Below are 22948 nucleotides of genomic sequence, written 5' to 3' on the forward strand. Positions count from 1 at the left end.
CGCGGTGGTGACGCCCGGCCGCGCGCCCCGCCCGGCGGGCACGCGCAGCGCGAGGAGGAGGCGGCGGCGGCGCCCGGGCGCGGCGCGGCCGCGGGAGCGGGGGCGGGTTTATGGCGGCGGCTCTGTCCGCGCTCGCTGCCAGGCTCTCCCAGTCGGCCGCGGCCAGGTCCTACGGCGTGTTCTGCAAGGGGCTTACCAGGACCCTTCTCATCTTCTTCGACCTGGCCTGGAAGCTCCGCATCAACTTCCCCTACCTCTACATCGTCGCCTCCATGATGCTCAACGTGCGGCTGCAGGTGGGCGGGGGCGGCGGGGCCGGGGCGGGCTCGTGTCCCGGTGTCTCCGGCCGGGCCCGGGGCTGGTTCGCGGCCGCTGCCCCGAATAACGGCGGAGCTCGGCCGGACGAGTGCTCGTCCCCGCGCCGGGGCGGGGGCTGTGCCCTGCCCTGTGTCACCCGGGGCGATGTCTCCTGGGTTGTGCTGCAGCCCCGCAGCCTTGCCCTCGTCGGTGGCCAGCTGTGAGTGCCCCGCTGTGCTCCTCGCTCTGCGTGTTAGCAGCAAACGTGTCGCCTTCCTGTTCCTAAGACATAGCTGACTTAAATATTGGGAATAAACTGTGAATATGTGCACTTTGATAGCGCGCTCCTGACACCAAGGAGCGAAGAAAACAATTTCCTTCATCTGTTTTTTTTCTTAATCAAGAACAGTTGCGGCAGAGAAAACGCAGCCAGTTTTAAATACCAATGTTACTGCATGAAAAAGATGGTTCAGATTTAATTTGTATCCCTCCAGTTTTGAACCTGTTTCTACAAAACATGGAACTCTCTAACACAGCTTTGACCTGTTGTAGGGTAGAAGTTTCATTGTTTTTGTGATGAAATGAAAGATTTACTTTTAACTTAACTGGCAACAGAAGCAGGCTATGCAATGTCACTACAAACATCTCTTCTAGCCAAGGATTGGCACTCTTCGTAAACATAGCTGTAATGAAAGTTTTGACATCTGGCCGGTGGCCAAGTATTGAAAGACAAGTCTGGTTGGAGTTTGTTACTTGTAAAAGATAATTTGAAATGGGAAGAGGTCAAAGTATGGCATATCCTATTTTTGTTTTGGGAATTCGCCCTACAGTTCTGAAGCTTGAAAATAAGCCACATGGCCAGGAGTGGTACACGTAGCTTAGTAACCCTGGTAGCTGAAAAAGCCTTGTCTTTGCTGGTTATCAGTGTTGGCACAGTCCTTTGATTGTGCTACAGCTGATACCTGCTAACTGTGCTGGGGCAGCCAGTCTGACCAGTTCCCTCCCCTCCAGGAAGCTGTTCTTGGTACATTGTTGATTTCCAGTGTTGTGTGTCTGATTTCAGCTTGCACTTCTGTTTACAGGAGGATTACTTTAATATTAACCTTTCATGCTGAGCCTCTAATCAGTCCCAGCCTGTGTTTCTATTGGTTAAGGGAAATGCTGCTGTTACACAGCGAATCTCTCTGGCTGCTTGTTTGCTGACTCACTTTCATGCCTGTCACCAAAAGAGAGCTTGTAGGAGATTAAACTGAAACTACAGAAGGCGGCTGGTGTTTGAGTATACTTCCTAGCCCTCTGGATGTGCTCAAGCAGCCTGTAGGGAGATTTGTCTGTTGGGACAACTGTTACTTTCTGTAGCTGGGTTATTCTTTCTGTGGAAGATTTTGAATTATTTTTGGTTCTTTATAGTGGGAACTAGGAAACTGGGGTATCAGTGTAATAATTTCCTGCATTCTTTATCTTTAGGTCCATATTGAGATCCATTAACTTGTGATTTGGTGTGCTGCTTGCACTGTATGCTGCAACTAGTCAGTCACACTCTTCTTCAAATCCAGCCTGTTGTGAAGCAGCAAAGCTGTGCTCGTGTGCTCTAGGACTATGAAGAAAGAAGATTTTACCCAGAAACGAGTACGTGACGATGGCCCAGATCATCACAAGCCAGCAGCTCATCTGACACATGTGCATTCCATGTTGGACAGTTCTCAAAATCATCGTAGCAGTTTACAAGAATTATGTAACATCGGGAATTGTTCTCTCTTTAATAATATACCTCTGCCTTCTGGTGGCAAGGAAATGCCTCTGAGTTTCAGTGAATCAGCAGGGACGAACTCAAGTGCAGCTGCTCCTTGGAAGGATTCATTTCATCTGCGTTTTTCTTCTGGGAAAGACAGTCTCGATAGGGTTTCTCACTGCATCGATGGTATCTCAGTAACAGGCTGGCTGGAAGAAGCTTGTAGCATTTCTGGAGACTTCAGCTCACGCTGCCCAGGAGACAACTTTGTATGTTTTGCACAATTCTGGCTGGGAAATTTGCAGTATAATAAAAACCTGTGGTTTCTGGAATTAGAAATGAGCAGTGGCAAAGAGAATGAATTACAGTTTGCATTTTTTAAAGTATTGGAGCTTGGTGGACTTCTTGATATCTGTTCTAAGAACAACTATGCTGTGGGACTCATAAACAACCAGAAACCATGTTTTTCTCTTTGTTACTTAAACCTTGTATCTTCAGAGCAAACACTTGGATATGAGCAAATGCTTTTGAATATACAATATGTGACTAATACTTTTCACATCATACAGCTAGTGATCTCTGTGCTAGCTTTTGCACTAGCAGGTCTCTGGTGTGCAGTAGTGAAGGTAAAAAAATACAGAGATTTTAGTAACTACTTTTTTTAATATTAGCAGAAAATAAGAGAGACAAGGTTACAGTTCAGGTTTTAGTGAGAAGTAGATAGGTAAAAATTATAGTTGTGTAATTGCTAGTTAAACTAGCTGTTAGAACAATAGGGACTTTTTTTTTTTGTGAGGAATAGCTGCATCTGAGTAAAGAACTTCATAATCTTCAGACTCTTTGGGACTTCTGCAGGTCTGCTGTTAAACTAAACTAGAACCCAATTTGATTAGCACAGATCCTTTGTTTTCTTTAGAGTTTGTATTGGTGGAGTGTTCTGGCTAGTACTATTTATAACCATTTCCAATGAAACTTGTTTCTTGTAGAATTGAATTCCTGCTCTGAATCCAACAGCAACTAATATATCAGTCCTTAAAACACTTGGAACTGGAAAGCTGTTGGGAGGGTGGTCTTCAATGCAGCATAATTCTCAGCAGTGTTCACTGCTCTGTTTTAACAATATCTTGTGAGCTTTATTGTGCTACAATAGACACTGTAAACTTTCTAAAACAATTTTTTTTTTCCTTGAAAAAGTGATTGTTATTGCTGAAGTACATTAATAACTTCTGGGCCTATTGACTTTGGCTTTGGGACAGGCTTCTAACAATGAGGTTTGCCAAAGAATGGGGCAAAAGTGCTGGACTCCATAGAGCTGCTGGTGAATAATAGCATTTTGAGGAACAGGCTTCTGTTGGCACTTCAGTGAAGTAACTCATTGTGCAGTAGGTGAAACTTTGGATTCAATGTCCAAAATTCTCAACAGAGACATTGCTGTAGGTGGGCTTAATGTGCTTTAAAGGTTCACATAAAGAGGGAGGTGTTGGTGTGTGAGTTAGGATGCATTTTCAGCTTCCCCTTCACCCTGACTTAAAAGTGAGGACTTAATGTGGAGTAAAGCCATGCCAGTGATTCACACACTAGGTATCCTTTTTGCCAGCTGGTCTTGCTTCATCTTGGAAAGAGGGAACGTGATGCTGCATTTAGTTAAAACTGAACTTACCTGGAAAGCCAGTAGAATTTCCAGTGTGGTGTTTACTGGGCTGTTAGCACACGTGTAGAGAAGTCCTTGATTACGAAGATGAGATGCTGGTTACCAGTGTTACAGGGAGAAATGTTGGAAACTTTTAATCTTGAGTACTGAAAATAAGATCTATTACTTTTTATGTTAAATGATATGTTTTCATTATCCCCATTGGCTGATTGTTTCTTTTGGATGCTAAAAGAGACAAAAGGCCACTTACTTCAATTTAGAAGATAACTTTTTCCCTGGTATTTAAATGATTGTTTAACTTGTAGACTTTTGACCATGCAATTACCTGTTATGAAGTGAGCAAAAGCCCCAAAATAATACTGGATTATGTATTGTAAGTACTGACAGCAACAGTTCCCTCTTAGTCAAGCCATTCACTCTCATCTCCACTGCTGGAATTTATCAGTCTTGCAGTGAGTAGTATTAACATGTGGTATTGCAGAGGTTCAGGATTCTTGAAGTGATGTGGATCTGAAATCCCAGAACACCAGAAAAAAAGGCTCTTCTCCAAATGTCTGTGGCATGGAGTTACGGTGTTAAGCTGCTGTCTGCCTGTATCTTGACTCAAAAAACCACTTGGCAGAGCTGAGGGCAGAGGAATGAAGGCAGGGAGGGGAGGGGTTGGAGCCTGTTAAAGCTGGCTTGATTGCTAAAGACATTAGCAACATTGTGCAACTCCATATTAAACCTCTCTAAGCAGCTCCATAGGTACAGCCATACTCTCCCTGTATGGTGAGCCTTACCTTAAGTTGTGCATGAACACAGTCCTGCACCCAAAAGTTGAGTGCTTGGACTTCTGTACAAAGGATCAATTGGCACAGCTGTACCTGCAGTTGTTACTTGAGACCCTGTTTGTGCAGCTGACTGGTTAGGCCTGGAACATTCTCTGCTGTATGTCATTTGGGCACTTCATGTGTTGGGAACCACAGTTACATACAGGAACTTGCAGCTGAGACTGTCAGGTTAATGGGCAAAAGGAGTAGCTAAAGGCATAAAACCATGAATCCAGTTTTTAATGCTCCTATTTTTCATTGTGATTTTAAAGGGGGGGGGGGAATGAAACACGAGAGACACCACCAGTAAACTAGAATTTAAATGTGTGTACAGCAGAGTGCCAAGGGTTTTCTCCTTATTGATGACAAGCCTATGCAGGAGGAGATCCTGGAATGTTGAACTGTGTTACGTATCACAGTCCTGTTTTAAGCAAAGTCTTGTTTGAGTGCATGGCCTTTCATCACTTATTACAGGATCACTTTAAATACAAAACAGCTAAGTGAAATGATGGATGGTTGTTGTGTATTATATGTCTATTGAACATAAGATACAAAGAATAAGTCTTAAGTGAGTGGATTTAATCCATTTTAAGACAGTTTATGTACCTTGCCTTGAATTTTATTGCTTAAAACCTAAAGGGTAATTTTAACTTGAACATTCCTTCTGAAATTCAAATAAAGAATAGTTTGGTATGTTAAAATCTCATGTAATATACTGCACTTTAAATCTGGGGAGGCCATGGATTGATTGAAAGCGCTGTTCTTGCACTAAAAGAACTGTCTGCCCTGACAATGTTTAAATGGCTTTTCCTGTCTGGAGGGAGAATAGGGAACCTGAAGGATGGCATCCATCCTTTGAAACTATAGATAAATCTAACACTATATGGTTTATGCCATTGTTTTCTTCCTATAGATGTTTTGATACTAACTCATCTCAAAAGATGGCAGGTATCCTGGCCAAAAACCAGTTTGTGTGGAGTTTCATGGCTTCAGTACACCCAATGTGGAAAATTTTCTGAGTTAATGTGCTGTTAGGGCTGGGACTGGCTCAGATGATTATTACAGTACAGAAAAATAACATTCTTAGTAGGGGGTAAGGGACCTTTATACTCAACCAGGAGTTGCCTTTGTATTTCTGTATTTTGTCTCTCATCCTGCTCTAGAAAGAGGTTATTTCTAAGCAAAATGCCAGGGTTCTACTAAACAACTTGTGCTTTCTAAAATTTCATTGATTAGTGTCCAGATCCTTCCTGCACTACAGAGCAGAGTTTTATTTCTGCTTTTAGAAAAGAAGAAGATACTCAATATTTAGAGAATTTCCTAGTAGTTACACTCGAGTGAAAATTTACTATATGGTATACTGCTTTGAGAAGAAAATATACTTTTAAATGTGTGTGCACAGAGCTCTGCATGTGGATAAAAAGTGTTTTACTACAGTATGATGTTGGGATGCTTATGCAAATGCTTCTTTACTTTCTGACATTGCAGTGCAAAAAGCAGCAGAGACGGTGGTGTTACTTCTCCGTGTGGTTTTAGCCAGTGCAATCCGAGCAATCGTGTGTTTGCATCATCCTGCACAGGAGACAGTTCTAGCTGTAGACATTTTTTAGCCTTTTGCTTTTTCAGTGTTGAGTTTGGTTTTGTTGCTGTTTGAGGTTTGGTGGTTTGTCTGTTTGTGGTTTATTTCTCTTTTTCTGAAAGTTATTTTTAGGATTATAAAGACTGCACTTTCTTAAACTTTGCCAAAGTTTGCTTCCTTTCTCCTTCTCTCCACCTTTGCCCCTTATAGGTATACACATTTAATTTTTGGAAGAAACAAGCCTGTATGTACTCTCCTAATATATCATCTTATTGTCAGGTTGCTACTTTTGTTTTTATGGCCTGGTCTTACATATATTCCTGTCCCTGTGATTTCTCAGCATAAGCATATGCTGATATTTTGTTCCACCTCAGAAACAGTGTCCTGTAATTAATTATGCACAACAAATTGACAGAAACCATGCAGAGATGTAAGAGTCCTAGTCTCTCGTTAGGGTGTATGACAGGTAGTATAACTGGCAGAGCAATATGTAGTCAATGGGACATATTTCTGCTTTTTTTCTCTTCAAAACAGCTGCTTTAGTTAAAATCCAATATTTAATTTGCATGTGTGGTACCTCTGTCAGCTGAGAATTGCAGCTAGAATTTGGGGCTTACAAAATACAGTAAGGTCAGAACTTAAACAGTGTAACTTCTCAAAAAATTAAAGAGTACATTCACGTGAATATTTTGAAACGTTTTTTCCCCTAAGAGTGCACAGAATAAAATGTGTTCTGACACTTGTTTCTGTGATGCACAGGCAGTAACTGGGGGCAGGGGGGATCCTTTTTAGACTGCAGAGCCTCTAATCCTCATGGAAGAAATGCATTTGATAGAACTTTAAAATAAACCAATGTTGCTTATGAAAATACTGATATTATCAACTCTCATACTTAAATTACAGGGTCATAGATATCAATCTCCTGACAGTGTGAAAATAAAATAAGAATAATAAATACAGAAGTGCTAGAATAATGTTATCCTTTACCAGCCTGCACTGGTAAAAGCAAATCCTATTGTACTTCGAAATTAATCCTCTACTGCCTCCAAAAATCTCAATTACCTTAGTCTTTTTGGAATTAGTGATACAGGATTCAGCCTAAGATGGTTATTTCATTGTTAATGATGAAATAAATTTAAAAGCTAAAACATTTTAGAAAATGACCAGAGAGGTTTCCACAAAGTAAATCTGCCTTGAAAAGGTCCATTTTATTTCTGTGATCTCTATGTATTCGTAGTCTGTTTTGCAAATTCCTTCCTTCTTCATGGAAGATCCATATAAACCTGATAGCAAAAGTGGTCAAAACCAAAACTGCAAAAGTAGCAGTGTTTAATTTTCTGTTTGTAGTCAATTTTAGCTGTTATCAAACATTACACCTAAATGTAATTCAAGCTTTTGTTCTTAAAAGTAGGGAAGTCTAATATTCAGTGCCTGATTCATCACTTGAAGTTGAGCGAAACCCTTTCTTGAAAATGGGTTCTGCTGCCTGATAGTGACTAATTTTCAATGCTGATACTCAATACTTCCTGTAAACTGTGATGTCATCCCTGCAGAACAATTTTAGTCTATGGCCTTGGTCTTTGGCCCTATTTTTTTTTAATGCTTCTTATTTTTTTATTGCAATGTGGGAGGTGGAGAAGGCTGGCACAAACGTTTTTTGTTGTTGTTGTTCCAGAGAAAGATGTTTACAACTTTGTATGTATTTTTAAAATGTATTGTGACACTTTTAACTTGGGAGAGAAGTTTCCATAGTAGACTTGAAACCTGAATACAGACTTTTGAATATCGGGAGTGCTCCCCAAGCTGCCAGAAGCTCTTGACTGCGATGCTGCTCGCTCACACCACAGGAGGGAGTTACACATCAGTCTTTGGAGTATGTTGAGTTACAGCATTGTTAGTACTTCTTAGTACAGTGCATTTCAGTTTGACTTGTCTTATGGATTGTCACTGCAAATAGGTTAATGTACAAAATCAATACACAGCAGTAATGTATTGTAACTGTTTACAACTGAACTCAGAGTACCAATGGATGGGTTTTGTCAAGCTATTTAAAAACAGAAATAAAAATCTTTTTTAAAAGACAAGAGGTGGTTCTGGTGCTTCTCACTGCAATTTTTCATTGTATAAATTGTACGGATGTACTTAAAGAGATTTTGTTTCTGACAATATAAAGTCAGACAGTGAGTGCCTTTTTCAGAGGTACATTTTGAGAGATCTGTGTTTACAGAAACAAAGCAAATTTAAAACCTCTGTGACAATAAAAGGGCTCGGTGCTTATACCTGACCTTGGGGATTTGGTATTTGAACTCAAGGCTAGCTTAATGATGTTAGCCACATTATTCATTCATAAGCATTCTTTTTACACACTTTTTTTTTTTGGTGAGAAACCTTAACAAGCCAGTTACTTTCAACATAATTCCAAGGTATTTCCTAACTAAGTAGCTCCAGTCTTGCAGCACAGTTTCATTTTAAAGGGGAAGGCAAACCATGGTAAATACATGTAATGGCCATAGCCCCTCCCTTGCATCATTGAGGATAAACATTGCTGGGTGCTTCTCTGCACAGTTAAAATCACCAAGATCTTAACAGATATGCCAGAGCTCTTGTTTTTGCTGAATGAAATGTTCCCATTAATGGAGCAGAATAAACATGTACCCTCTGCTTAATGTTGAACATTAAAAAAACCATACTATAACAGGAGCCACTCACCCTTCAGAGATGTCTCTTCTGAAAGCTGCTATCAGGTGGCATTTTGATTCTAAACTCAAAAAACTTAAGTTTTTGTTTGATCTGGGGGTCCTTTGCTGCCACAAGTGATATGTTTTGAGGAAGTATGTTATTGTTACGGGCTGTATTCTGAAAAGAACTGGTATTGGCAACCCTGAAGAAAAGGCTGATACTTTTAAGTACAAAATTAGTATGTACTATTTTTCTTAATGATGAGTGCTGAGATCATATTGTCCCTCAAAACAAGCATTTAAACAGGAAAAAAGGAGCGGGGACAAAACTGAATATAATAATCTAATAAAGTTCTGTAAGGTTTTGCCATGGGGTTAGATCTCCATGGTTAAGAAAGTGTTACCAGTGCTCCCTGCACATCACTGTAGGTTCCTCATGGCTTTTGGAATTTGTGTGGCAGATCCTGAAGTAGTAAATTGTGTAACCTTTGGGTCTCCAGCATGTTCCAACCACCCACTGTGACTGTAATATGTTACAGCCTTAATTACTCATGTTGTCATCTCTTACAGATGGTTTACCAGTAGTTTTATATACATTTATATAATTGGGCATGATACCTGCAATGGGGAATGCTAAGGAACTCTGAATACTGAGAAATAGACATGCTACTGTGTGCATATCCAAATCTCTTCCTATTAGGATCTGAAAGGCTTTGAAGTTGGATTCAAGCTGGTGGCCTATGACTTTGTGGTAGTCTCTTTGTTCATCTCATACTGTAAAATTCTCTAAGAGCAACTCATCTGTACGGAAGCCCAAATTTCCTCTCTGCAAATCTGAGATTGCCAGAGGAACCTTTTAGCAATTTCCACTCATCACAACATTTATCTCTTCAGTATGTTTCTTAGCTCTTGCTTTTTCTGGCAGATACTATAGCAGCTTAAAATTTAAAAACCCCAAAACCTCAAACACAAGTACTAAAGATTCTGCTGAAGATACTCATATTTCTTAAAGAGACGAGTTTTTAAAAGTGGAGTGCTTTACCTTCCATTAAAAAAAGAAAGAATTGGATGGGGTTTTTGTTATCAAGAACTGTGGTGTGTTTGTAAAAGTACTTGTAAGTCTTGAACGTTAGGAAGTGCTTTGTCTATTTGTTATCACAAGTATTTTTTAGACAAATCAAAATATTCCTTTATTTATCTTTAACCTTGTAGTTCAAAGAAAAGAAAAGAAAAAAACCAAAACAACCACATTTTGGAATTCTTTCAAGTATTATGTTTTGTTAAAAGTGTCCCCAAGGGCAAAGGACCAAAACCAACACAGACCTCTTGCTCATTGAACAAAAAGTCAGCAGCAATGACAAGCAGGATGTTTTTGATGCTTTGTTGGTTTTTTTCTGGGGCTAGTGGCTGAAGCCCTTAATCACTTTAGCTGGAAGTTATTCACGAATAACCCTTCTGAGCTCAGTAATCCTGTCTTGCTTTGTATCATAAAAAATCTTTTCTATAGCAGGGATTCCTAAATTGCTTCTCAGATCTCAGCCTTGCATTCCAAGTACTGCATGCTGACTGCAAGCACGTATGACCTGCTCCAGAGCTAGAATAGTTACAGCATTTCCAATTTCTGCCTCCTTCAACAGAAAAGCATTTAAGATTAAAACAACAAGAAATATTTTATGATGTTGTATAGCACCTCCTTAAGGGTTCGCTTGTACCCCTTCAGGTGTTTCTCACTTTAGGTCAGGTTTGTAGATGCTGAATTTTCTATCCCACTGAAAATCACAGACTAGCACAAAAACTTGTCAAAACAGAATGAAAATTCAAACCTTTTTTGAAGTTGGACAGCCTTCTTTTATCTTCTGTTCCCTCTAGCTGCTTTCTGAGTGAGAACATCTGTACAGACTACAGCAGGTTTCAAGTCCTTCACTTTGATATACGGTGGTATGTTCCCAACAATCTGTTGCTTAAAATAAAAGCTGTCTGGTCTGTGTTGTCACTGTCAATCATAATTTTCAGAGCTCTTCCTCACATTTTCTTTCTGGTTTATAATCATTCGTTTGCAGTTGACAGCTGTATCTTCTGCTTTCCTTCTCTTTAGCTAAACTACTTACTTGCCAATGCTAGCAAGCAGAAGTCTGCAGAGTTTTTCATCACTGGATATTTTGTTACAGTCAGTTCATCAACCATTTTTGCTACTTGCTCAATTTACAGTTAATTCTAATATATCTTCATAAAGTATCCATAAGGAATCACAGGTGTTCCTGAATGGATTTTTGAGCAGCTTCTCTTTCATCACATAGGAAGTGGTTTTTCTGAAGGCCCCTATTGAAACAGCACTGCCCAAAGGTTTGATTCCATTTTGTATATGGCTATTGTTAACTATAGTTAGTATAAAAGGATGCTTTTATAAATGAAAATACTTCTGGTCAGTGATTGTTATTCACGTGTGCTTGTTAAATTCAGCAGGTGATCTGCCTCTTCTGCCTCCTAGCAGATATTCCAGCCATGATCAGATAATGTGATACACAAGATGATTCCTCTCAGCCTAACATACAAACCTGAGAGGCAAGGAATAAACCCATGGAGAAAAAAACAGAAAGACCAACCAATTAAGAAAAAGAAGTGTTTGAACATATTCTTGGTTTAAAGTGATAGATCATTTTGCCAGAAACATGGGATGAGAAGGTATGAATTAAAACTTGAGATAGGGGGCAACCTAGCTATGACTTTCCTTTATAACAGGAACTGTCAGGTCATATCACACAAGGAGGGTGGGGTTAATTAAGGACTGGAAATGGGCTCAGAGGAAATTAAAAAAAAAGCACAAATATTTTACAACCTTTTGTGGAAGAGGAAAATCACACTTCTACTATTATTCCCCCACAGGTATTTCTGTTGTCCTTCCAGCCCTACATGCACCTTATCAGAATGCTACATGGAGAAAGCGAAGTTGGGGTTTTTTGGTTTTGGTTGGTTTTCTTTATTTCAGAAAGTGTAATCAATAAGAAAAGAAATCTGATAGTAGGATTTATCTGTTTAAGTACCTTAGAGTGGTTTCAGTAGGACAAATCACAGCTCCAATCCTGTAATCCAGTCACACAAGATCAGTACTGATGTCTAGCCCTGTTGACTTAATCAGAGCTCTGGAGCTGAGGATCTGCCTGCGTGAGCTGAGCCACAATGCCTGGACTTGGTGATTTATGGGAATATCATTAAATTTAGTCTGGGTTAAAAGTGCAGCCCTACCCACAGCAGAGTCAATGTGAATCTTCCCAGCCATTCAAACTGAGACAATATCATGTTCCTGAAGGGCCTTGAAATTCATTGCATCCATTCCAAATATTGTGCTCTTCATAGAACAGCCATCCTTAAGTGTATTATCTTGGAAAAAAGAGTCAGCATTTACCAGCTGAGAACTAGAAAAATAAAATACACCATGTCTAAAGTTATAGCATATGGATGGTCTTCTAAGAGAAATTTCCTCGGAATTCCAGTTCATAAAAGGGTAAAAATTGCTACTTTATTTGAATGATTAAATTGATAAAAGCTTTTGATAAGACTTTTTACAAAGCTTTAAACATACTATTTCGTTTTAATCTTAGACATTCTCACATGAACTGCTCGAAGTAATTGTTAACAAGGTTATTAAAGCTTTTTATGCAAAGGAAGTGTACCTTTTTTATTTCCTGGAGAACTAAATTCTGGTTTTTTTCTTTCTCAGCTACACATTATTCATTTGTGATATACTGGGTCTTATATCACTTTGCTTGATGTTGGTGCTGCAGTTAAACATAATTTTAATATTTTTATCTACTGCTACTGATCAAGAAAATACACTGGAGTATCTTCTTGAAATGGAGAGTTAATGAAGTCACACCAAAATTAATTATAAAGTCCTTACAAGAAATTAGGCTGTTAGAGAAGAAATGGGTATATTTTCAGAGCACCTTTTCTTGTCACAGTTTAAATAACAATACTTCTTTTTTCAAATTAATCTGACAAACACTGTTAAGTTATATAATTTCTTGTCACTGTAAGGAAGAATTTACAGTTACTTTGGCCAGTTATTCTAAATTGTGTTATGACTGACACATTTATTGGCACAGCAGTGTCTCCTTGCCATTTCCACTTAGAACAGAAGACAGCCCCATCAAGAGTAAATTCAATAATTCAGGGAGAATGTCACATGACATCTCAAAAAGTTGCTATTGTTATCATGATAAAGAAGTACTACAGAAGTGTTAAACAATTGTTGATTGCTAGCAGAAGGGGAGGAGACATTGTTTTAACGAGGCAGACTCCAAACTCAAAGGTGGAGTTTGTGTCTAAACTTTTACTAAGGGGCTCTGTAAGGAAATTAAAGAGTTCCCATTATTCAAGTGACTGTTGAATGTGAGTGGACAGGCCTCTGTTCAAAACTGGACTGAAACCAAGGTAGGATGTGTAACCAGCTTTGCAGTAGCATTCAGGGAGTATTTTGCTCATCATGCTCCCAGCACACCTGTAATAATGTGATCTAGAGATAAAAGACCATTTTGTTAACATAAAATACGAAATTGTAGTTTTCCTGACCGCATGTAGTAACTATATATAAACACATATATAACATACACATGCATTAGTATCTGCTTGTTTAGATCAAGGATAAATTTCTGCTTAAGTGCTTTCCATAAATGATTAAAAGTGCAGTAGAAAGAATGGAAACACACCCCAAATGTGTAGCCATAGGTGCTGCATGGTAAAAGCACACCTTTCTTTGCTGTTGTATAATTCTGGAATTAATACAGACCTTCCAAAAGCCTGTTGTGATAAAGATACTGCTTTACTCATTGCTGTTGCCTATGGTCAGCATTCTGGAGTAACATCTTTTACTGATTAGCACTTTAGATTTCTGAGAATACTGATTTATCTGCATTTATCTGTCATTACTTACATAAAACCAGTATTATCTCCTTTCTAATAGTTTCAAGGCATCATTTCATTATTTTAGCTGAAGAATACGAAGAATTTATCTCTTTTTAACTCATATCAGAATATCTCAGCTTCACTAAAAAAAATTAAAATGACATTTATAGAAAGGAAAGCTTTGTACAAATTATGCAGGAAGTCCAGACCATTTCAGGGAAAAGCAGCAGCTAGGAAAAGAACTGCCAGGCAACTGTACTTTGTAGAGAGTAAATATGGAAATTCCACAGAATCAAGCAGGACACTGGAGATTCAAATATAAGAAACATATAAAAATACTCCATACATTAAATCATGGAATGATTTATATGTATGGAGGAGATAATTACTCTGGTCAACAAGATGAAAAGGTTTTAACTGTGAATGAGATAATATTTAAGAACATAACTAGTACTCAGCAGTGTATTTATCTTGCAAATGTGATTAAGATGTTGAAAAAAATTATCAGTTTGTTTTAATTGTAGTTATCTGCCATCTTGTTTTTCAGGTTTGGAGTCTTTCATACCTGCCAAGCTCTGGAAAAGCCTTACAGAGTAAAGAGCAAGGGCATGATTTGGTTACTCATGAGAGTTTATCCATGTTCTACTGGATACCACTTCCAGCAGGAATACCAGAACGCAGGCCTTAGGAGGCCAGGGGGAGAGAACATCCTTGCAGGAAATAATTCATTTGTTCTCAGGTGGTAAAACAACAGAATTAAGTATCCCAGATTCTCAGGCTTTTGAAGTGTTCTCAATCAACAGCAGATTTCAAAGACTTCTATGTGAAAGTCTTTCAGGCGTAACTGTACTGTTATTCCCTAATGCTTTCAATTTTTTTCCCCACCAACATGAAAAGAAATGGAGAACATAGTCTATTTAAAAAACATATTCTTTATCCAGTGTGAGAACATTGAGCAGTCCACATTTACTTGAGCAGCTGTGCATTAAAACTGCAGTAGAGTGAATAACTTTTTATAAAACATGCTTTAATAGTTCCACTATTTTGAAATAAAATTATTTCCTTCCAAAATACAGCTCCACCATCATTGTTTAATTTTGGATATTTGGGAATTTCATATATCCTGCTGAATGGCACACCTGATCGATGCACACATCCTTAAGAGGAGAGCTTGCATCTGTGCAAATGAGATTTCTGCTATTTGAAAATATAATGAAACTTTAAAAAATACACATTAAAAAGAAACAAAAAAATTTTAATTAAACTACTTTGTAGGACATTACTGTTTCAAATGTGTCTATTGTGTTTTGTACACGAAGTCAAATTTTTTTAATGTTACATTCCTTGTTTAGTCCAAAGCATGGCAATTTGCCAGCCTGAGCTTTTAGTGATAAATTCTGCTATACAAAGCAAAAGTTTTTATATGTGAGGCCACTTCCTTCTGCTATTTTATCATCTTCCTGGTTTTGTCTGTTTTCAATAAATGCCTTTGTATTTTCACATCTTTTATATGCTTGTATACACAGACACTTTCCTCTGTATTAAAACTGATAGTTGCAAGTTGGTAAGGATAAAAAAGACAGACTGTTGACTTAAATTTCATTGCACTAATACACTATATGAATGCTTTTATGTTACAGAATTAAAAGACCTTAACATTGATATTAGAAGTATTTCCTGAATTTGGCAGTGGGGTGGAGAGGCAGGGGTGTTGTTTCATAACAAGATTTTGAAATGGAAATAATCTCTGGGTATGGCTACACTTGAGTGCTACAGATTGGCACATGAAGGCTGGGCTCTCACAGTGAATATGCATTATTTTAAAGCATCTCAAACATATTGAAGTTTAAAATATAAAAAGAAATTATGGTGGAGGCTGAACACCTCTCCTTCATCTGTCCTAAGGGGCTGAATATTTCTGCCTGAGGAGAAAAACCTAAAAAACTTATCAGTAAAGAGAAGCCATAGAGAGCCCTGCACACACAGTGGAACCCGAAGAATCTTGAAGGAAAGGAGAATTTGAATTAGGGGTGGTTAGAGGAGAAGAATGAGATCAGAGGGGGAAAAGTTGAAGTTGCAATGCAGTGAACCGGAAAAAAGCTTCTGGAACTTACAAGAAAGAGAAGCTGTCCCTGCTCATTTTAGCAGTCTGTCATGAATTCCTCTTTCCCACAAAAAATTGTTACCAAGGATGTAAGCTACAAATCATCACATACTAATCTTTTTATGAAGACGGTTTTTTGTTGTTCTGTAGACCTATTGTTCTTTTGCAATCATATTAATAGACTAAAAATAACAAGGGCAGTTCTACCAGACTTAAATTCTGTTTCTGAAGAATTATTATTTTATACTGTGCTGATTGAGATCACAGAAATCCTTTTCTGACCACAGAAGTAGAAGGTACCAAATTCATCCTTCCTGTAACTGTACTGAGGTAAATGGAGTTACATAAGGAATTAATTTGACCTGTCTCCTCCATTTCCTTGGAAAAATTCTTTGTTTTAGCTCTTGCCAAGTCTTAACTTCGACTCTCCCTTGCTTAACATCTTCTTGTACCTAGAGACAGTTTTTCTTTCTTTAAGACTATAAAGAGAAAAACAGCAGGGGAAAGACAATTAAGGTGAAGATCTGCTTTTTAAATCGAAAGTACACTTCAATTATGGTAAGAAAATGCCAAAACCTTTTTATTTGGTATAGATGTGTATGGAATTATTCTTACATCTGTGAGGATACAAAAGGTATAAAACAGTACATATAACCATGAGAGGGTTAAGGGTCTAAGGAATGTTTTTTGGCCTAAGACCCATGTGTTTATTTCTAACTGCAACAGCTGAAATAAACTTTGGTTAGATACCATAAGAATTTAAACTACTACACATCACCTTTTAACAAAGAATCATCCCCTTTCCCCTAGACTCAGCAGGTATATTCCAAAATAACCTACGAGAGAAGCTGAAAGCCTCCTCTCACCAGTATATAACCACAATTTCATGATGCAATAAATTTAATCTTTGGATGGCAATGTGGCATGAAATTCTTTGTACAAATTCAACCCAGCAGTACAAAGTTATTTAAAACCCAAAACCCTCAAAAACAAGGACTGGTGAGTGGTTTTCCTCCTGATGGTTTTACATTAGAGTTGGTATCATCTGTCTTCCTGCTGCCAGTAAAAAGCCAGGATAAAGCTTGGTCTAAACACTAACTCACAGCTGGCTAACCTTGAAAGAAATGCAATTACATGTTCATATTTAATCTTGATCAATTTATTACCATTAGATGATCTAGTGTTACACAGATGAGACATAACAAGCATGTAAGCCTGAGTATAGGCTCAGTTTGAGACGGGCTGAGCATGAGGGATCAGGAAGTGAAATTGATGGAGAGTCTGTGGTTCAGAATAAGGCTGGAATTATGCAGGGATATTGTCCCCACAGACAAACTTACAATCCAGCAGCCTCCCCTCCTTCTTTCCATACCATCTGTGTGTCACTGTCTACCAGTGCTGCAACTGTGCCAATGCAACTGTTTGTGGGACCAGAGCGTGAATTTAATCAATGGAGCAACTCTAGTTCAAAGTGATTAGATTAGACATAACTTTATAAAAACCTGGATTGAGTGATCTGATTTAAGCGTGGCTTCACAAACAGCTGCACAAACAGCTCAGAGGCCACTAAAAGTCAAAATCATTAGTTGCCAGACCCTGCTCCTGTCTGAATTTATGGCTCCATATTTATTAAACCCAGATTTGTGCACTGCTGACTAGCCAGCAGCAAGATTTGAGCCAGCTCATGTGGAGATATGCCATTGCATTTCACCCACTGGTGAATCAACAAGAGCACCTGGTGTGACCCTTCTTACACCGTGTGTCATGAGCAAGTACAGCTTGTCACTTGGCTGCCACGTGTGCCAGGGGGTGCCAGCCCTGGTACACTGGGACTTGGCTGAGAAGGCTTCTTCAGGCAGAGAGGAGGAACTGTGGGGGCTCCCATCCATCAGCTGCTGCCATGTGCATTCAGCCAGAGCAGGACTCATGCATGATTTGCAGCCCAGCTGCAGCTCCCACTGTAGGATGAATTAGGAATTTTACATTCCCAGGCCTTGGTGAGACTGGAGAGTGGTATGTGAGAATACATCTAACCATGCCAAGCTGGGGTTAGCCAGCAGAGGGGAATTCAGACTGTGGCTACTTCTCAGGGTGGGAACAGTCTGGCCTTAATCAGCACATTCTCCTTTGAGAGTTAATTTACATCAAGTTCTTTCCTGAGATAGAAAAACCCTCTCAAGCTTCATGCAAAATTCCACCCATGATCTGGTTCAGCCCATGCCCTTTGAATCCAAGTCCTCTTTTTTCTGTTTTTTCTGCTTTCATGCTAGAAAGCATCCTGCTTGTGTCTAGTACTGTGCATAATTATTACAGGTAGAACATGTTCTAATGCAAAGTATATTTCAGATCAGAAGCATTACAGAGGTGCTGGACCTTTGCAATTTCTAATGAATTTTGTTTTCCTCACTGGGGAATTCTGGTGTTTTTTCCTCAATGACTCACAAGTGGCCTTATCGGTGTTACACAATGGAAACAAGAGCTGCCTTCCAAAACCAGTAATATTTGATGCTGGCAGTAGATAAAGCTCATTTAGAAATCTTAAAAAACCACAAACCCTCAAATGTGTCAAGACCAGGAATTTAAAATAAACTGCAAATAAAATTCAGGACGTGATTTCAAAGGTAATCTGAGAGAAACCCCTGCAAAATTCTTAGAAGAGAGGTATGTTTATTCTTGGGGGTTTTGACTATTTGAATGGAACTATCTTCCTATCAATACAAAAAAGCACCATTCATAAAAGACGTTTGACTTGCTAAGCTTTAGCTCTGATGTTCCCCAAAGCAATATAAAATACCTGCATGTAAATTTCTTTTCGCCTAAATGCAAGGTACAAGCACTTTTGAAACCTTTGAGACAACCAGAAAACGGGATTTTCTATAAAAATGTTTTTCCAGCTGAGAAAAATATGATACGTGTGACAACACAAACATTTTAAGAAACAATACATGGCTAAAACCCATCTGCCAAGCACAGGAAGTCAAAGAGTTTGCCTGAGGGGTTTAAGAGTACCAGATTATTCAAGTACTGATAAAAAAAAATTGGGAAAAAAAAAGACATGCTGATGGACTAAGACTTTCCTGCATGGAAACTATTAAGCAATGCTTCTTAAAAAATAATAACTGTTTGATTGTCTAGATTTGAAACAGAATTATTCTTTATTACAATGGCTGGGTATCAATGACTGATTCTATCAACAAGATGTTGTTTTAGGAAATGTAATGCTTGCACCATTTTTCTAAAAATGTGAGAGCATCTATGTGAGCAAGTTGTAAAATCAACCAAACAATTCTAGACTACAGAACACTGCACACCATCTGTATTGTTTAAGATGTATCTATATTCTTTGGGATAGACCTACATTCTTTAAGACAGATCTATATCCTCTAAGAATGTATTACCAAGACTGTACAGATGTTCATGTCTTTAAGATTAACTGTTCTCCCTAAGGGTAACTATCCTTCTTACCAAATCTAACAGAAATCACACTAAGCCAGACTTGCAAATTAGTCATGTCTTGCCTGAACACACAAAATGGGAATACCTGCATGGAGTGACTGCCTCCTTCAGAAAGATTTCAAAGTCTTCCCTCCAACAGTAAGGAGCATTATTCCATCTCCCTGTGGCTGATACTGACATCCAGCCTGATGGCCCAACAGTTACTTCATTTCTTTCTGCAATAAGAAAATCCAGAATTTTATTTCTTATACTTGAATACAATGCTACTATCCATGTATGAACATCTTCATAGCTCATGCTTTTGATTAGAAATAAAAACTTTATTAAATCTATAATCGTATAGTTTTTATTTGCATTCACTACTCTTGGAATCTGGTTCAAACTGAAACCCACAGAAGTGGCTTAATATTTAATGAGCTTTATAGACCACAAAAATGTGATGTAAGTTTCAGTTGTCTTCACTGACTCTCTGTGAAGGGACAAATGCCATAACAGATGTGCTCCTGAACCCTTAAAATGAAAAATGACATGATAAATTACTTCTTAGTGGAAACTGAATCAGAACAGTTACTGAACTATCCAAAGGGGGACCAAAAAAAAAAAAAAAAGACAAAGTATATTACCCGAAAATTCTGCAAGCAACCACATTTACCATTGATGAATCAACCCTGCCAACAGCAGTTTTTGGAGAAAGCCCAATTTTCCACTAAAAATAATTTAAACAGACCCGCTATTAGACTATTACTTACATGAATGACAGACTATGAAGTTCTTCCAACACAGAAGGTTAGACTTGTGGATATGAAACTGCCAAACACACTGGTGGTAAAAACAGAGCTAAGACTACAGAAGACACTGCAAGAAAGGAAAAAAAAAAAAAATCAAGCAATCTCAAGAAAACTGTTGATTGAAACTCTCAATAGTATGAAAAAATAATTAAAATTCATATGTATTTCAAAGCAGAGGAACGATCAAAATTCCAGAAAACAAAGCAGATGTGACAGAATTATTCACATGAGTAGGAAATAATCTATTGGAGTTTGTCTTAGAATTTGCTGAGATTGTAACCTGTATTGCTTCCTGGAATCTTTGTTGGTAAGGAACTACTCTGTGTTTAATGATAGTGGTGTTGTTGCTGTTGAATTGCCAAAAACCAGGGAGGAGTTCTGCTATGGTAGAACTGCTATAGCTACGATGTAGAACTGTGACTGTAATTCTTTACTTGATTTTACACATTTTCAAAAAATCTACTCCTGACCTAGTTAGGTTTACAGCCAGACATGAGCTTTACTCTATACACAGGAAAATGAGGCAACAGGGCGAAAAGCTTGATCTTAAAAGTTTCTGTGACACATCTCACCTACAGATTGAACAGCTTTGTCCACTAAAGCACCTTGTACACAAAATTAACAGTTTTATGCTTAGAACATTTGTAGGATAAGGCCCATGCAAAAGGAAGTCTATTTATGATACACACAGCATGAATGAAAGTGTTTTAAGGAATATCTGCCATCCTTTCAAAGACACTCAGCCTTGAAGAGAACACTATAATTTCAATACTCCTTTGTACTATGTATCATTAATAAGTCATCCTGCTAAGGCAGGACTGGAAAGAACAGATTCTCCTTGAGAGAGTATTGAATGACATATATTCCAGAGTTCCAACACAGTAAGCTATATATTCAGCAAAATACTGAAAATTTCCCTGTTCAGGTTAATAACAAACGTATAATAAAGAACATTTTCCATATCTCATGAGTTTGGATTTGGATTTCACCAAGAAGTTTCTATAAAATATTACAGCTGGTCACTTGGAATTAGGACAGACATTTTTCATATCTTCTTTGCATAACAAAATAATTTTTATATTTGCTATGAATTGGGAGAGTTTTAGAACTAGTATTGCTTCCGTGAGGTGAACAGGAACTTTGCACTGAATGGGTGGGAGGAGGACTGTTCTCCACACTTCATTCTCCCCTGCTATTAGAATCAGTGATTAGGCTTTTTTATTTTGGACTAGAATTTTCCTCGTAGCAAAAGTATAGTAAGGGAGGGAGGGAGGGAGGGAGGAAGGAAGGAAGGAAGGATGGATGGAAGGAAGGATGGATGGAAGGAAGGAAGGATGGATGGAAGGAAGGATGGATGGAAGGAAGGAAGGATGGATGGAAGGAAGGAAGGAAGGCAGGCTGACAAACAGAAACAAGAACATAAAAGCATATACTTTATATAAAGGTGTAAAACAACATAAATGAAATGAAAGCAAACAATCTGTGATCAATTATAAAATTAGAATTTTTGTCATGAACCAGATTCCCCACTAATGTAAATGAACAGTTTGCTCAGTGTGCAAAAATATTCAGAGCCCGCTGTCAGTTCATCTGCATTAAGACTTATTTTAAACCATCCTGTAATGGCACTTTATAGACATGCATTTCAAAATAAATCTCTTACCAAGGTGATGCTTCTGTTTTATGTAATCATATCCTTTTTATAACTAACTTACTAAACTTATAACAATATTTAATATAAAATAGGAAAGACAAAGAGGGGTATTTTAAAGGTTTATGATTTTTAGATGAGGTAAAACACTTCATCACCAGAGCAGCTGTCAGAGCCAAACCTCAGCTCTCAGCAAAATGGGCTGTAATAACCAGCTATTAGCAGCAGTGTCAAGAGGTGAGTGCTCCTGACACAGCTTCCTAGCCGGTGCTCTGTCCCGTGCCAGCCTACAAAAGGAAAATGAAAAACCCGGTATTTTCCTGTTGGCTGACCCTTTCCTCCCACAGCTTCCTTTCTGAATAAAATTTTGACACGAACAGATTTTTAAAAATAATAAGGGGGGGCAGGAAGGAAGGAAGGAAGGAAGGAAGGAAGGAAGGAAGGAAGGAAGGAAGGAAGGAAGGAAGGAAGGAAGGAAGGAAGGGTGATGTGCACCAGTACAGTTCTGCTTACCTTTATAGACTTTGGAGGTTGCTGATACCCTGACTGCCATGGTAGGAAACTCACTGAAGATCTTCTTTATTGAAGATTAAAGAAATCCCACAGATGCTCTGGCTCCTAGGGCAGTAACCAGGAGAGTATTTTCTGTTATCCACACACACAATACTCACCAAGACAAACCCCTGCACCGCCCATGGGGCACAGTCCCACTTCCACACCAGACTCTCCATGACCCCTGTGGCAGTGGGAGCACCCAGCACCAGGCCCAAGAACAAGGAGCAAGCAAGAATCAGCAGAAAACATGCAGAAACATCAGATGTCTCGGGCTCTTTTTCAGAGACTTCAACCCACCTCGTCCCCCTTCACCACGCTGCTTCAGGCCAGCTCAGCCCTCACCTTCCAGTCTCCTCCCGCTCTTCCCCGCTTCCCTTTAAAACGGCCCAAGGAGTCTTTAGAACCCCACAAAAGAGCCAGGGGCTGTGCAGACATCTTCTCCCTCTTGCACACCCCAAAACACGACCCCCACCGACATGAACCCAAGTGACTCGACCCAGGCTCCTCTCGCTCCCGACCGCCCCGGCGACCCCCGACAGCCCCCGGGCAGGTCGCTTTAGGGGCCTCGGCGCTGCGGGGCCGCGCCCGTGCGGGACCTGCCGGGGACGGAACACCGCAAAGGGCAGACGGGAGAGAGGCTCCGCTGCGCCGCAGGGCTCGGCCGGGGCGCTGAGGGGGACGGGCGGCGCTGGCCGCGACCCCGTGGCGCGGGGGTGGCGGCGAAGGGGCCGGGCGGAGCCGCC

General features: G+C 39.3%; 1 protein-coding gene and 1 long non-coding RNA gene across 4 annotated transcripts; one reads left to right on the forward strand and one right to left on the reverse strand.

Annotated features, from left to right (window-relative positions):
* Positions 1–62: 62 nt before the first annotated feature.
* SMIM10L3 (small integral membrane protein 10 like 3) lies at positions 63–1897 on the forward strand. The gene is made up of 2 exons (XM_082292242.1): positions 63–296; positions 1765–1897. Exons 1-2 carry the CDS (start codon positions 111–113, stop codon positions 1783–1785), a joined length of 207 nt encoding a protein of 68 aa, XP_082148368.1. The 5' UTR covers positions 63–110; the 3' UTR covers positions 1786–1897.
* LOC309579151 lies at positions 1493–22910 on the reverse strand. 3 transcript variants are annotated; one of them, XR_014226878.1, is made up of 6 exons: positions 22503–22910; positions 22164–22268; positions 19961–20066; positions 19297–19426; positions 3690–3775; positions 1493–2355 (listed from the first exon to the last, which is right to left on the reverse strand). It is a non-coding gene; the product is annotated as an uncharacterized lncRNA (long non-coding RNA). The 3 variants fall into 3 exon arrangements; XR_014226879.1 differs by having other exon boundaries at positions 1493–3775; XR_014226880.1 differs by lacking the exons at positions 1493–2355; positions 3690–3775 and adding an exon at positions 16245–17713.
* Positions 22911–22948: the final 38 nt, after the last annotated feature.

This window comes from Coloeus monedula (assembly GCF_965178545.1).
Source record: "Coloeus monedula genome assembly, chromosome: 16".
Classification (NCBI taxonomy): Eukaryota; Metazoa; Chordata; class Aves; order Passeriformes; family Corvidae; genus Coloeus; species Coloeus monedula.

Bases quoted from the DNA above. Each gene is read 5' to 3' on its own strand.
- SMIM10L3 (XM_082292242.1), top strand. From the start codon at position 111: ATGGCGGCGGCTCTGTCCGCGCTCGCTGCCAGGCTCTCCCAGTCGGCC. The intron at 297-1,764 runs GTGGGCGGGGGC...CTTTATCTTTAG, and splicing joins TGCTCAACGTGCGGCTGCAG to GTCCATATTGAGATCCATTA.